Raw genomic sequence first — 17,478 nt, 5'->3', positions numbered from 1 at the left:
GTCTGTAAAGCATACACATTGCTCCATATGCTCCGAGAGTGGTAAACCACCTCCTAGCAAAATCTTCATGGGGTTTTGTATGATTAATGATATTGTTGGTGATGTTTACCAAACCTTAGTTTGGTAAGGTTAAGCAAAGTCTCCATATGAATTTTTTAAAAGACAATGAGACTAAAATGCATCTTATCGGTAGGCAAATGAATCTCTGTTGTATGATAAAAGCAGTTTCTTTTAGCAGTTAGAGATTTAGTTAGCAAAACCACTTGTAAGATGAACACATTTTCCAAGCCCTGAAAGAATTTCTTTTTTCTAAGAAAAATGAGAGAGCATTATGCTTTAAAAAAGAAATCATCACTCACAGGTTCCTTTCCCATCTTCTTTTGTAGCCGAGTTTGCCACTGGACGGCTTGCATGACAATGGCTTCCCACCTTCTTTCAAGATTTACAATGATCAGCTGCATGGGCTGGTGGTCCGCGTTCAGATTGCAGGTCTCCCGGTCATCCAGAAGATGTTGGCATAATCGCAGGATGGAGGCCACTCCACGACGTCGCTGCTTTATTTCACAACAGAGGGACTGTGACAGAAAGAGGGACCAATCCATTAGTGTTTCTAGGGCAGATTTCCCTAAAACATAAAACACCCTCTTCCACCATAATTTTGAATTGTAGTGATACGCTCAGCTGCGAACAATAGGACAAGAAGGACTCTGGAGTTGCCTTTGGATTAGAGATCTTCTACAGACACCCAACTGATGCCAATGAATTTAGCTGTATCTCATTCCTCTTCCTTTTTTTTAAAAAAAAAACTGATTTCTACATCTAAAATGTTGGGTCCCACTTTGATATCTAGGTGATTAACTTAATGAAATAAAGCATTTTGCCAAACAGGTTGACATGCTTTGATTCAAGGTCACAGGAAACACAAAAGACAGAAAAGTCCTCCAAAAGGAAATGGAGTATTTCCAAATTTACTCCTAGATTCTTTGGAGCCAAAAGTTTACTTTTCTAGGCTGTAAATAAGTTAAATAAGATTGCAAAAAAATTGATATATAACAGCTATTGTTTGAAAAAAACAATAAGCAACATTTCTCTTCCGAAACTTGATTAACAAAGCAATAATGTTCTGAAAACAGAAATTAGGATAATGGATTATTAATGCATTATTTGTTAGTTGCTGTGTTTCTTTCAATAGACCTTCACACTATTTAAGAAGGATATGCATGCATCAAAGTAAGATTTTGCCCCCAGAAGCATCTGTATTGCTGCAGTGACCCTAAGCTGAACAATTCAAGCAAAATAGTGGGTACACATGTCTAAAAATATTATATCTCTTCTTTGCCTACGGACAGTGTGTAAGTGATACTCTAATTCAAAGCCTTTGGGAGAAACGATGATTATATCCACAAACATCACTGAATTACTAATCTCCTTCTACTGCCACAATTGGACTGTTCTAACAGTCAACAGATTGCTTATTGATCAACAAGGATAAACAAGACAATGCAATTTCATTTAGTGCTAGAGTTTTAATGCCTAAAAGTATTTGTGCTTAAAATGTTAATCTAGATAAGTCTTCATTAGAAGAAGTCTTAAAATGATTAAGTGCAGTTCATTGAAATGTGCAGAGTGGTAGTAGATCAGCAGGTGGATGTCTCATACAGATGTTCCACTTATTGATATAATACATGCTATAGCCATTTAAACAACCCTAACTCAGTAATAGCTGGAATTCTATTATTTCTGTAATGAGAGAACCCCGTACTTTTAATTTTTTTTTTTTTTTTTTTTTTTTTTTTGTGGTACGCGGGCTTCTCACTGCTGTGGCCTCTCCCGTTGCGGAACACAGGCTCCGGATGCGCAGGCTTAGCGGCCATGGCGCACGGACCCAGCTGCTCCGCGGCATGTGGGATCTTCCCAAACCGGGGCACGAACCCGTGTCCCCTGCATCGGCAGGCGGACTCTCAACCACTGCGCCACCAGGGAAGCCCTAATATTTTTGAATTTTAAATAAGGTGAATGACAAATTCCCATACCTCTATTTACAGCAAAATATGACTAGGAATTTTATTATTCAGTTTATACCAGTATAGCATTTTTTGTTATATTTCTTGAACCTACCCTTATTTACTTTCCTAGGGATCATTACTATTTTCCTATATAACTCCTGATAGAACCACCAGGTCTGACAAATTTCTTTACTGATGCTATTCAATGCTGAATGAGAAACCCCTACACATTCAAAGATAAAACTTGAGGGTCTACCAAAGCAATAGGCATTGTTTCCATTACCTCTCCCAATCTTGCTAACTGACCCTCCCCACATGCATTCTCTCTCTCCTTCTCTCTTTCTCTCTCTCTCTCACACTCACACACACACACACACACACACACACACACACACACCCTTCAATAATTTGCTCTCTTGCGCTAGAACAACTGTTGAGCAAGTCAAACTATCAAGCCCACTTAATAATCTGTCATTTTTTGGCCCAATATTAAACATTTCAAGATAATAATACAGCCAACTGGGATTGATTCAAATGAGTTCTATGAATATACATGTTGAAGATTTTGGGTTTTTTGTCTGTGTTTTGTCATTAAATTGTTAAAAATAAAGGGCTAGAAAAATCAAGAGATGTTTCCATGCCACAAAACTGGATCTTGCAAAACTCCATTTTAAGTTGACTAAAATAATGACTGCATTTCTCCAGCCAACAAAAAGTCCCTATGTTTCTTAGCTAAATGAGAATTTGCCATGGATGACACTAAAGGTATGTGTGGACTTAGCACAGCCACATTAGGTGATATTCACAAAGCAGCCCAAATGGGCTTCATTCACCTCACAGGCATTTTCAAAGTTCTGAAACAGGACATGTGAGGTTGCTAGGGGAAATTTTCATAAAGGTGATTGGCCATAACTTTTTATTAGTATCTAGAATGTATCCAGTATTTAAGTATCCAGATGATCCCCACCCCACATCTTAATGACAGTCTATGGGTTTTAAAACTGTGTTAGCTGTTTTTAAAAACTGTTGACACTGTTGACACTCAATATCTGATTTTCAGATCTCCACAATTCTGCAGTTTAAAAAGTTTTAGATATTCAAAGAACTTAGTGTACACACTAGATCAATTTATTCTATATGCACACTTCGGAAATAACACTACTTTTAAAAGGAGAGGAACATTGAGAATTTTACATGGCCAACATATTTTTCAGTACTTTTTTACATCTAAGTGATATAATTGATAACATTCTTTTACATAAATGTGTTTCCATGACAACCATTAAAATGTACATGCTTATTTATAATCACAAACACATACTAAATAAAATCAGTGCATTTGCTGGTAATGTTTCTTAGAATCAGTAGAGTTCACATTATTTCCATGATACACTATGCATAGAGAAATGTTAAATATAACTACATAGGAACAAAATGATTATTATAACTATTTTTGGCTTACATTTTCAGAGAACAGAACAGAAACCCAAGCTAAGCAATCTAAGTAAGGCACAGAAATAAGACAGACTCATCCCTGCCTCCCAGACCTCCTCAATGTGTATTGCACCTTGCATCTGCCAGGTACTGTTTCAGGCATGGAGGCTTCAAAAAGGAGCAAGTTACTGCTCCCTCTCTCAAGGAGCTGAGAGTCTATTGTTGGTGGACTATACAGTACCAAGAATAATACAGAGAGGTAGGTGCTAACAGAAGTTTGTGCAGGTTGCTATCGGAGGAGTCGTGAAATCTTCAGGGAAACAATGTGAGCCAGATGGTCCAAGTTCAGTAGCAAGTAGCCTGGGACCCTGGGAGTACCCAGTGTGTTGGAGAAAAGAGAGAGTAAAGCAGATGGAAAAGTAAGGAACAGAAAAGTTTATAAGGTTTTTCATTTTTGCCAGTTTTGAAGCATTGTCCTTGATAGCCAATGAGATCATGTTGGTTCCCAAGCACAGTCATGTTGCCTTCCCAGAAAAGTAGAAAGAAAAGAAGTGGGAAAGAAAGTGTAAAAAGAAAGGAGAACTAATTATCAATATATCTAAGAGAAAGATATTCCAAATGCTTTTGTATTTAGTTATGTATTTATTTATCATTATTTTTGTATTTTGTTATACATTTAGTATCATTATTATTTGGTAATCTTTAGGAATTTTTTCCTACAAAGCTACCTCTGTTAGTATGTAGGTCATTGTCTTAGTATCACTTCAGAATCCAATTGTTAGAATATAGTTCGGTGTTCTACTTCTAAGTCTCTAATGACCTATATAATTTGGTTATTTTACACCTCTACTCAACTTCCTCATGTTACTCAAAAAGCATATTTGCTATAAAAGTTGAGAAGTATATAAAAGTGAAAATCAAAATTTCTAATTTGTTTTTTCCTTTACAAATCTCCAACCCTTTAAACATATCTTTTTGGACATGTTGTAAGAGAGCTGCCAACAGATGGAAGATTTTTGCTTTATACTTATAAATGATCAATCTGATTTTCAATTCACCAGTGGTGATACAAAGGGGCGTTTTTGGTTTATGTGGGGTTTTTCTCCTCTCCTGACTTGCTTTATGAACTTCTCTGACTGTTGAAACCACTCATATTATGGAGCCAAATGTGATGTAACATCATTCCTGCCACTGGCTTCAGTTTAACACCACTGAACGTAAGGCTTCCAATATTGGTAATTTATTCTTCATTATACATTAAATTTATGTATTTATGCACACATATTGCATAGAATGATTATATTTACTTGTACAGTTGACCCTTAAACAATGGCGGGGTTAGGGGTACCAACCCCCAGCACAATCAAAAATCTGATTACAATTTATGTCCAGCCCAGGGTTCCTCTGTATCCAGGGTTCCACATCTGCAAATTCAACCAACCCACTCATCACAGAGTATAGTAGTATTTACTGTTGAAAAAAACTCCGAGTATAAGTGGACCTGTACAGTTCAAACACATGTTGCTCAAGAGTCAAATGTACACCCATATTCTTGACATTAAATAATACTGTCATCTCCTATTACAAAAGGCTATAAATAAGCCTACAATTAAAGAACTACAATTAGACCAAGAACCAAAATGCACAATAAATAAAATGTAAGAACTAAATAGAGAAAAAACACATGAGGAGGAAAATGAAATTCAAAAAATACCCAAACCAAGTATATGGTAAACGCAGAGAGAAAAAAATTAAATCTAGCTGAGAAACTCCAAAGAAATTTGTCTCCATATCTCTTACATAATTTTATTTAGCAGTTAATGTAACATCATTAGGTCGGTCAATAGAAACAAAGTGGTGGGACTTTAGGTAATGTGTCAAAATAAAAAATTATTTATGAAGCAATTCCATTTATAAAGTCAAACATGACTTTACCTTCTAGATGAATCAATTGTTTAAACACTATCTACTGAATATGCCTTCTATGTGGCAAGCACAACAAAGAAACTTCAATCTGTATATGTATGTGATATGTACCTGCCTTCAATGTAGTTGGCGTGAGGAAATATACAGAGAGAAAAGAGAGAAGTGAAAAGATAGGCACATTCTTCTAGTTTAAATAGGATCATATAAAGCAGACAGCTCCATCTCTTTGTTGCAAGGGTTTTCTACACTTTTTCATGTGCTTTTCTTCTTTTTTGCATTTTCTGTATTTTACCATTCTAATTACATGAGGTGAGCAATTGTCTTCTCTTAGTCTGCTACCTGTGACCAAATTTTCTAGAGCAAAATTTCTCAGTGTGTTCCCTGGGCCAAGCAGTATTAGCATTATCTGGAAACTTGTTAGAAACAAGAATTCCCTGGTGCCACTCCATATCTTGTGAATCAGCAACTCTGGGGTGGGCCCCAATGAGTCATGGTTCAACCAGCCCTACAGGTGATTACAATGCATGTTAAAGTTTGAGAACATTGCTCTACAGAAAACAGAGGAACTTAGTTTTTCAGATAAGAAAATTAATCTAGTTGAGTAGTTTTTTAGAAGTATAAAAATAGAAGTTGTAAGTTCTGATTCTGGAGTCACACTTGTAGCCAAGAGCCTAAAGACCACACCCATTGGTGATCAATTATTTTTTTAATTAATTTTTATTGGAATACAGTTGCTTTACAATGTTATGTTAGTTTCTACTGTACAGCAAAATGAATCAGCTATACATATACATATATCCCCTCTTTTTTGGATTTCCTTCCCAGTTAGGTCACCACAGTGCATTAAGTAGAGTTCCCTGTGCTATACAGTATGTTCTCATTAGTTACCTATTTTATACATAGTATCGATAGTGTATATGTATCAATCCCAATCTCCCAATTCCTCCCACCCCCAATTATTTTTTAATTGTTATTGAATGGCTAAAAAAATTAATGAATCAATCAATGAATAGGTCTTTTCAGCCAGTGATAACTTTATATTATTAGTATTTGTTTGATGATCTCCAGAATGTTAATATAATTAAGAATGCTGAGCTCATGCAGCTCAATATCAAAAAAAAACAACCCAATAAAAAAATGGGCAGAAGACCTAAATAGACATTACTCCAAAGAAGACATACAGATGGCCGAGAAGTATATGAAAAGCTGCTCAACATCACTAATTATTAGAGAAATGCAAATCAAAACTACAATGAGGTATCACCTCACACCAGTTAGAATGGGCATCATCAGAAAATCTACAAACAACAAATGCTGGAGAGGGTGTGGAGAAAAGGGAACCCTCTTGCACTGTTGGTGGGAATGTAAATTGATACAGCCACTATGGAGAACAGTCTGGAGGTTCCTTAAAAAACTAAAAATAGAACTACCATTCGACACAGCAATCGCACTACTGGGCATATATCCAGAGAAAACCATAATTCAAAAAGACACATGCACCCCAATGTTCCTTGCAGCACTATTTACAATAGCCAGGTCATGGAAGCAACCTAAATGCCCATTGACCGACGAATGGATAAAGAAGATGTGGTACATATATACAATGGAATATTACTCAGCCATAAAAAGGAATGAAATTGGGTCATTTGTAGAGACGTGGAAGGATCTAGAGACTGTCATACAGAGTGAAGTAAGTCAGCAAGAGAAAAACAAATATTGTATATTAACGCATATATGTGGAACCTAGAAAAATGGTACAGATGAACCGACTTGCAGGGCAGAAATAGAGACACAGATGTAGAGAACAAATGTATGGACACCAAGGGGGGAAAGTGGAGGGGGGTTGGTGGTGGGATGAATTGGGAGATTGGGATTGACATATATACCCTAATATGTATAAAATAGGTAACTAATAAGAATCTGCTGTATAAAATAAATTAAATTAAATTAAAAAAAGAATGCTGATTGAGTACTGTATTTGGGGATTTTACTCCTTTTGGTTATTTTTATCAAGTAAGTCATTTACTAATTAATGACTCTAACATATTTGGCATTGTGCTAAATTAAATAGAAGCTTTGCTCTCAGGGAGTTTACATAGTAATCAAAACCTTGATGACTGTTTGGAAGGTACAAGGCATCAGGTAATGCTACTGCCTACAGCCATGGTCTGAGAAGAATGTATAGCAGGTGGGAAAAATGAGAGGCTATACTGGTACCTCTATGATTCTCCAGAAGATGCTTTTGACTGGTCGGTTCGGAATCATAATTTGGGGGCAAGGTTGGCAAAGATCACATGAATGATATTTCTTATAGCAATAAACATTTATTGGGTATCAATTATGTGCCAAACACCGTAATTTTCATTACAGGAATGGCATTGGTGGATAAGAGGCATATAATATGATGTGGTACCTGATCTTAAGGGCTTGTAATCTGGCTGTAAAGAGAAGCCTCTGGCTACTCAAAATGAGAGCTATCAATGCAAGGCAAAGGTCTTTGATAAGACCTAACCCATCAGGTTGTTGTAGGTTTTAAATGAGGTAAGTGAGGTGAATGTGCCATGTAAATAGTGAGGCTGTGACCCAAAAGTAATGTGCAATTGATATACATGCTAAATTATGGGCATTGACTTTAGCATGATATACATGCTAAATTATGGGCATTGACATTACTAGCTGGAGTAGATAAAGATTCATAGGATTAGAATTAGGCCATAAAAGTTGCTGAAGTTTGAAAAAGTGGAGGGGAAGAAGGACAGGCATTACAGTTGGGAGATTCACATAAGAAAAGGTCAAGAAACCACAGATTTCTTTTTTTTTGGCCACGCCACTCGGCTTGCAGGATCAAACCCGTGCCCTCAGCAGTGAAAGCACACGGTCCTAACCACTGGACCACCAGGGAATGCCCAAGAAACCATAACTTTTGCAACATTTTAAAAAGCAAGGAATTTCAAGTGGAATATTATGTTAATAATAATTCAATTATCCACCTATCCATCTAAATGTACTTGAAAGTGCCTCCTATGTTCCAGGCACTGTTCTCACTGGTAGGGATATAACGGTGGGCAACAAGATTTCTGCTCTCATGGAACTTATATGCAAATTTATCTCTGTGTTGGGGGGTGGCAGTGGTGTGAGGCTGGAAATAAAACATAAATAAATATACCAGAAAATATCAATATATGTTGGCGAGGAGACAGAGAAACTGGAACCCTCATCTGTTGCTGGTGGGATTTCAAAATGATGTACTCACTTTGGAAAACAGTACATTTCCTCAAAAAGTTAAACAGAATTACCATATGGTCCAGGAGTTTCTCTCCTAGGTATATACCCAAAAGAACTGAAAACATATGACCACACAAAAACCTGTAGACAAATTCATAACCACATGATTCATGATAGCCAAAAGGTGCAAATGACCCAAACATCCATTAATAGAGAAATAGATTTAAAAAAACCAGTATATCCATACAATGGGATATTTTTTGGCAATAAAAAGGAATGAAGTACTGATACATACCACAGCATGGATGAAAACATTATGCTAAGTGAAATAAGCTGGACACAAAGGCCACGTGTTGTATGAGTTCATTTATATGAAATGGCCAGAATAGGCAAATGCATAGAAACAGAAAGTATATTAGTAGGTGCCAGGGGTTGCAGTCGGGGGATATAGGGAGTGACTGCTGAGAGGTAAACGGTTTCTTTTCAGGGTAGTAAAAACATTTTGAAATTAGATTTTATTGTATGTGAATTATATCTCAATAAAGTTGTTATTTTTTAAAATCTCTCAGTTAAGGGCAGGTATATATTGTCAACCACAAAACTGATGATATAATCAGATAATTTTCCATTCCTTTAGAGTGTGTTATGACAACAGACTCGATATTACCAATACCATCCAGTCAGTCACCATGGTTCTGTAACCATGGATCAATACACTGATTAATACACTTACAAATGCAAATGTAGAACTTTTATTTATTTATTTTTAAAGTAATGGCTATAAAATTTCCTGGGATACAGTTACAACTACAGACCTATAAATCTCAGTCAACGGATAAAACATTCTGCTATATGATAAAAAAATACAGTTCCTTTTTAAATATAGCTGTCCTAACTTCTAGAGACATCATAAAACATAACAGAAAAGTATATATATAAGAGCATGCCTGGAAAAGGAGTTGAAGAAAATGTGGGAGCTGAAGAATGTTAGTTAAGTGTAATTATTGCAGTGATGAGTTTCACATATATTTAGACATATCTTATGAAATTGTAATCTATTGTGTTGTTAGTATCTGTGCAAGAATGAGAGACCTGACATGTCAGATAGAGTTCACAGACTTTACCAAAGATGATTCTGAGTTGACTATATGTATCTGAACCAAAACAAAATAAAAATAATGCTATGTTTGCTTCAAATAATCAAGATTTACTTGAATGCAAAATAATAACCAACAATCATTGAGCCATAACTTGCTAGAGCTCTTTTCTTAGTAGTATTTTCTTAGTTATTTTTCACTAATCTCCTACACTAATGACAAATGTTTTTTGGGTATTCCTGTGTGCTATGCATTTTTTAGGTACTTTATATGTATGGACTCATTTAATCCTCACAACAGCACTCTGAGACATACATTGCTGTCATCTACCTATTTTACAAATGAGATAATGGAGACACAGAGAGGTTAAGTAACAGCAAATAAGCAGCAAAGGATTTTAACCCATGCAACCTGAACCCAGAGTCAATTCATGAAAACACTATGGTACATTGCCTTTCATAAGAGAGCTGAAGAAGCTTGGAAAATTTTGACATTTTCAGACCACCTCTGCCCCTGAGTTCTAACCAGAAGTGGTCAGAGCCATAAAGTTACTGTTGATCAGAGAGCCAACAACTTCTTCCATATACCTGTCAGGGGTCTATCTTATACCCATTCCTAAGCCTGCAAATATGATAAGAATTTATAACCTATGCAATTCTTAAGCCCAGGGTAGTTAATGATAGCAGAGGTGGAAAAAATACTAATTAATTAATTGAACAAATATTTATTAAACATCTTTATAATGGGCACTGTTCTCAGTGTTGGAGATACATCAGTGAACAAAACTTTCTGCCCTCAAGGACCTCATATTCTAGCAGACAGTGGGAGATAATCTCTTTTCTGAGAAAGATGTAAATCATATAAATAATAATGAAGAGATTTAACAAAAGTAAGAAACATTCATTAGGCAAATGATTATCAAAGTTTCCAGCAAGGGATCAGCAGATTTGGTCCTGACATCTCCATTCTTGAGCCAATTATGTGTTAACTTAACTATACCTAGTGTATAGTGTATGTTACAAATAAGAAAAATTTTTAAAAAATAAATAAATAAAAAATAAAATGACCTAGCAAGATTAAAAGTTTTGATAGGAAGAGAAAAAAAAGGAAACAGGGAAACGAAATTGGAAATATTAAAGCAAGATACCCTTTTTCTAAATATGCACACATATATTTTCCTGAAAACCCCACTGAAAAGAATGGTGAACAACCTGTTGTGTATTGACCTGTGTGAGCCATCTTGTTCTGGTAGAGGAGATGGTGGCCATCACAGATAAGGAATGGGCTGAGCAGGCAACTTTGGCTCTTTTGGCAAACATGAATTTAACAGACATGATGTCAGAAATAAATCTAGTCAAAAAAAAGAAAAAGAAATAAATCTAGCCCCAAACCAAAATGGAAGTGAATATCAGAAAAATGATTCTATTAAAAGTGAACTTTAGGGAATTCCCTGGTGGTCCAGTGGTTAGGACTCCATGCGTCCACTGCTGAGGGTGTGGTTCAATCTCCGGTCAGGGAACTAAGACCCCACAAGCCACGCGGCATGGCCAAAAAATAAATAAATAAAATAAAAATAAAACTTTAAAAAATATGAAAAAAAAAAGGAAAAAGAGTTTCCAACCTGGAATTGTGAAGGAGTAATTCAAAACAGCCAAAAAAATTAAAACACCTCAAGTGAGGTAGGAGTGACAACTTGCATATTTTAAAGAAAATATGGACAAAAGACATCTTCATATTTTACCTGATTCCAAACTTAAAAGATGTCAGCCAATATAGGAACTCAGCTCAGTTGCAAACTCTGGGACTTAATCCATATTGGAGCTAAATATTCTATAAGCATGCAGTGAAGTGCAAAAAATAGCAATTGAAAAACGACATGATTAAATGGCACGACATGCAATCATTTGCTCTCAATTATATCAATGTATCTTCTTCATTTCTAGGAGTCAGGCAGAAATATTGTTTTTTAAATGCCTCTATCAAATTGGTCACCAATAATAAAATAGATGAGAGTCCTAATAAGCTCATTTACATACCATACATCATACAGTACAAAACTATTCTCTCCAAACAGTTTTGCTCACAGATTTGTCTCCTGGTTGTCATGAGTCTTTGCTACATTAGCAGATTTTAAAAGCGTAATACTGCCTTCAGGACCATTTGTAGAAAAACATTTATGAAACTTTTCTAGTTAACCCTTGGCAGGATCCTTATTGCTAATTATGGAAAAGGTACTGATATAATATCTTGGCTGTCACATTGTATTATGGTGACGGTAGAAGCAGAATCTAGGTCTGACATTTTGGAAATACCATCTAACTGCAAGTCAGAAACAGAGAATGACAGTTCTAAGTAGATTATAACTTCTTGCAAAATAACAAACTGGTTTATTTAATGTAAAAGCTGGATTTTAAAAATAGCAGTAAAGGCCCCTGAATTGATTCACCAAGCACATCTCTATCAGCTCCTTGAAGAGGGTCTGGGATGTGTGCCAAAATACTTTTTAAATTGTACATGACAGTATAAATCTAGATTCTAACACTAAATGATTTATTTTAACCATTTAAAATCAAAATAGTTTCAGCGAACACTTTCATTTTTTAAGAAAAATCATCTACCCTCTGTTCACCTAGGCAGCAGATAAGTGAGGTGTCATCTTTACCTCCAGGCCTAATTAGCCTGACCTTTGACCTAGAAAAAGATCTTACTTGTTCTTGCAATCTAGTATCCTCACCAATCAAGTTGAATCATTAAGGGCCACCAGGACTACTAATACTACAAATTCTTGGACACTCTTCAATGAATGGTGTCATCAAGGGAAAAACTAAACATTCTTTTAATACACTCATATTTATGTTTTAATTCTTTTGTACCTTCATCTGTTCAAAAAACATTAATTATATTTGAAAAGGAGTATTTCTATTCCTCTTAGCTACTTTTTAGCTGTAGACTAAAATTAATAATCATTCTAAAAATGAAGACCCTCACTGTGTTATTCCATGAAAGCTGCTGTTAGCCCTGTGTGGCATTCTTTAATTTCTTTGTGACTTACCCTACACTAGGTTAAGTACTTTTAAACATGTTTGTTTTTAAGAATCAAGCTCAGTGGTCATGTGCTTAGTTCATATTCACATGTAATTAGTAATATGTTATATACTTCCTTTTCTAAATTAAAAACACGATTAAAATTCCAGACATACAAAACAATATGAAGACTACGATACTCTAAAGAAAACTGTAATAGCTTACAGATTGCTTGTATCATTACTAAAATGCTGGTATCTATTACAGAGTCTCCCTGGAATAAAGAATGCACTTTAAAAAATGTCCATTATTGTTAAGATGCTAAACTAGTCTGCAATTACAGAAAGGTAACTTTTAGCAATAAGGGGGAAAGGGTGCTGGATATAAATGCAACTTAGCCATTATACTATACCTTTTCTTAAAATCCCACAATCACTCTTTTCATAAGCAGATGAGGCATTAATTGCCATTTATTTTTACATTATTATATTTTGAAATCTTTTTACAATACCCACTGTGCTTTTTAACTCTTACTGATTCCATTCAAAGTAATTCTGGAGGGGACTTCCCTGGTGGTCCAGTGGTTAAGAATCAGCTTCCAGTGCAGGGGACACAGGTTCAATCCCTGCTTGGGAAACTAAGATCCCACATGCCACTGCGGGGCAACTAAGCCCACACACGGCAACTACTGAGCCCACATGCCACAACTAGAGAGAGAAGCCTGCGTGCCACAACGAAGACCACCGCACGCCACAATGAAAGATCCCACATGCCGCAGCTAAAACCCAATGCAGCCAAGAATAAATAAATATTTTTTAAAAACAAGTAATTCTGGAGAACGAATGAAGGTGATTTTCTTCTCTGGATTATTTGTGGATCCCAACTACCTGAACTCATCTGTGAGTTCAGATGAAAGAAGAACCATCATAAAGACAACACCTGGGAGATGAAATAGCATTAAGAAGGAAAGCAAGAGAACACGGGAGCCAGGATGACACAAAAGGAATTCCCAGGGATAATGTGGAACACAGAGGAGAGGACAGATTGTTGGACTAATTTGTTTCATGAATCACTCAACTCTGCTGCATGGTGTTTTCTAACTCTCTCATCCATACACAGTTGACTATTCTTCACCCGCCTCCTCCATCAAACCGTATTTTTCCAGACTTATCTCTGGCTAACTTACTTGTTATTTCCTATGAAGCCACTCCTGGAACTCATCACAAAGCTCAGAGCGTTACTTGAAGTATAACAGCTAGGAATTGGTATTTTAGGGAAGTATTACTGTTATTCAAGAATCCTACAGATGGGAAGTAAATGAATTCAAGAACTCTAGGGACACAGCAAGAATGCAGGAAGAAAGTTAGGCTGTGGGGAATAACACCACTAAAAAAGAGGAAAATGATACTAAGGACAGAAAGTCAATATTAGAAAGACGCTTCTGTTTTTTTCATTTATTCTTCCCTGACCTGGAAGAGGCTGAGGTATAGCCAGCTCTATAAACTTCATATTTCTGATTTTATTTTCATAGCACCTAAAATAAACAGGACATTTTCCTGTGGGTCTGGACCATTGGGAATTTGCTTCTTAGCTCTTTCCTTTGCTTTTGGGGTAGAAGCCCAGGGCAATTCAACTCCTTTTTTGCTAGTTTTCAGTATTCCCAGATGTGCAGTAATACTAACCACACTCTCAGGTTAGTAAACTTCTCTTAGAAGTTTAACTAATATATAACGGCAGAACACTCTTTAACTGTTATATCAGGTAGTAGAGAGATGCTGACTAAATATTAGCCAACTGGTAAATTGCTCTGATGATTCCTTAGCTCAAAGCAATATTCCACAACCTTGTGAAAAGGAAATGTAATAAGAACTTCATTCTTTAAACATTCCCATAGCTTAAACAAAGCAGAGGTCCAGGAGAAATTTTTGAGAGCAGTTTCTTGAAAAAGCGAATTTTCCTTTTAGAAGAACATGTTTTCTTTTCTTTTGAGAAAAGACGCCGCACCCCTCTCCTGCCTGTTCCCCAAAACAAGATTCAATACACTGGGGGGAAGTCCTCTCGTTAAACTCCTTCATCTGGCAGCAAGGTAGAACATAAGTCATCTAAGCATAAAGGTATTTTAATTGAACATCTGAGAAGCAACTTGGATTGAGGGAGGGAAAGAAACACAACTTAGGGCCTTTACCTAGTTTGGCAATAATTAGTTACGTGATCTCAAGTAAATGATGTAACTTTTATGTGCCCTCAATACCCCTTCTCTAAAATGCAAAGATTCTTTAGCCTTTACCATCTTCTGGCATCAGATTATTACATAACTTTATTTTGTTATGAGACAGGAAAAATATCATATGGCGGTCTGAGATGGTCTTTTAAAAAATAATAAAACATGGAATATCTCTCAAATCAGTTGCAAGATGATTCTTACCCTCTCTGATAAACTTTGAGGAGTGATAGGGTACTAGTTTCACTTTATCTTTATCATTCTTATTCATTTTCCTTTTCACTGGCCTGAACTGTGGGCAACTGCTCTAACTGGACAAGTGTGTTGTTGCAATCGTTTACATGAAACAACCTTGCTTGGCCTCAGATTCTTCTCATGTCCTGGTCATGTTCTAACATCCTCAAAGTCTAACTCCAAATATCTTTATAGTGAGAACCACATGCCTAAGCAAAGCACACAAGACTGAAAATTTAACTTCTATTGCTGCTTTTGTAAAGCTTTGAAGTCTGTTGCACCAGTGTTTTATAGAGAGTTAGTATGGCATGGTTGAATGGATCCATTGGTTCTCTTGCTGGTGGTCTTGGCTTACAGATAAAGGAGTGAATTGGTCTTGAAACGTCCCTCCAAATCCTAAAAGTCACTTCTCCTGTCATGACTGAGGGGCAATAAAGGATATTTTTTAGAAAATGAGGAGAGCATATGGGGAAGGAGGAACCTATCGCCTGTCCTGTGCTTCGCAAATGAGCTTCTAACACCAGACCTGTCATTCTGGTTTCACGCTTATCTTCATGACATTACATTGAAAAAGAAAGAAAAATATCCTTGGGGAAGAAAATATTATATTTTAAGTGTACAGGGTATAAGTTAGGATTTAATCAATGGTTTAGAGTATCAGTAAAATTAAGAGAGATAAGTTAGGCCATTTTTTTTCCAGATAGGAATAATAATTTATGCCTCTGCCCTACCTTAGAGAGGTTTTTGGGAGGATTAATGAGCTAATGTCTGTAAAGCTCCTTAAGCTCCTCATATGGAGGTACAACATAAACACAAGGTGAAAAATGATAGCAAATTCCATACTGAGTTGAACTCCTGAGAGTAAGACCCCTGAAATGAGAAGATGCAGGGTCAGCATGGTTAGGCTCTGAGTTCCAATGCCAGAAGAGCCTTGGTTTGTTGTTATATCTATTTTTAACACTGTTTAAAATAGTACTTCATAGTATTAGTAAGCATTTCTACGTTTCCTATCAATCACAATGTCCCTTGTGATGATCATTTTTAATTTCTATTCATCAAATGATAGGCTTATTATCTCTATTTTATAGAGGAAAAATCAAGATGTGAAAATTGCAAAGGCATCAGTGATGACTCACATGAAATCATCGGTTTGGTATTATTGGACTATAGCCTGGGTTAGGATTCAGGAGATATGGGCTGCCATCTGGCTCTGGTTGTATGGTCCTGGGTGAGTCACTTAATTTATCAGAGACTTGGTTTTCTCTTCTTTGGAATAAGGAGGTTGAGCTAGCCAAATGACCTCAAATACCATCTTGTGATGAAATTCTACAATCTGCTAAGTACTTCTTTAGTATCTAGCAACTCTAAGGCATTGTCTTTGTTACTGTGAAGGGCGTGCAAAAAATGACAACTTCAAGATAGTTCCTACTCCTGGATGGACCTAGAGATTATCATACTAAGTGAAGTAAGCCAGACAAAGACAAATATCATATGATATCGCTTATATGTGGAATCTAAAAAAATGATACAAATGAACTTATTTACAAAACAGAAACAGACTCACAAACATAGAAAACAATCTTATGGTTACCAAAGGGGAAATGGGGGGAGGGATAAATTAGGAGTTTGGGATTAACAGATACATACTACTATATATAAAATAGATAACCAACAAGGACCCACTGTATGGCACAGGGAACTATACTCAATATTTTGTAATAACCTATAAGGGAAAAGAATCTGAAAAAGAATATATATATACTATATATATTTTATATATTTATATATATATATATATATACATGTAACTGAATCACTTTGCTGTACACCTGAAATTAGAACAGCATTGTAAATCAACTATACTTCAATAAAAATTTTAAAAAATATATAGTTCCTAGTCTTAACAAGTTTATATACTTAAAATAACAATGAAATATCACCATGCACCTATTAGAATGGCCAAAATTTGGAACACACAACACCAAATGCTGGCAAGGTTAGGGAGAAACAGGAGGTCTCATTCATTGCTGGTAGGAATGCAAAATGGTACCAACACTTTGGGAGACAGTTTGGGAATTTCACAAAACTGAACACACTCTTACCATATAATCCAGCAATCGCACTCCTTGGTATTTACCCAAAGGAGTTGAAAAGTTATGTTCACACAAGAACCTGCATATGGATATTTATAGCAGCTTAATTCATAATTACCGAAACTTGGAAGCAACCAAGATGTCTTTTAGTAGGTGAATGAATTAGTAAACTGTGGTACCTCCAGACAGTGGAATATTACTCAGTGCTAAAAAGAAAT

General features: G+C 36.0%; 1 protein-coding gene across 4 annotated transcripts in view; it reads right to left on the bottom strand.

Moving 5' to 3' along the window:
- AKAP6 (A-kinase anchoring protein 6) overlaps window positions 1-17,478 on the bottom strand; it is a 595,645-nt gene that overhangs the window by 55,961 nt on the left and 522,206 nt on the right. For all 4 annotated transcript variants that reach the window (XM_081229677.1, XM_081229676.1, XM_081229679.1 and 1 more), the window contains one exon: window positions 360-575. In XM_081229677.1, coding sequence (XP_081085803.1) covers window positions 360-575 — 216 coding nt within the window. The remainder of the gene's footprint in view (window positions 1-359; window positions 576-17,478) is intronic.

Source organism: Mesoplodon bidens (genome assembly GCF_964165515.1).
Source record: "Mesoplodon bidens genome assembly, chromosome: 3".
Classification (NCBI taxonomy): Eukaryota; Metazoa; Chordata; class Mammalia; order Artiodactyla; family Ziphiidae; genus Mesoplodon; species Mesoplodon bidens.
This window is presented reverse-complemented; position numbering and strand designations above follow the sequence as displayed.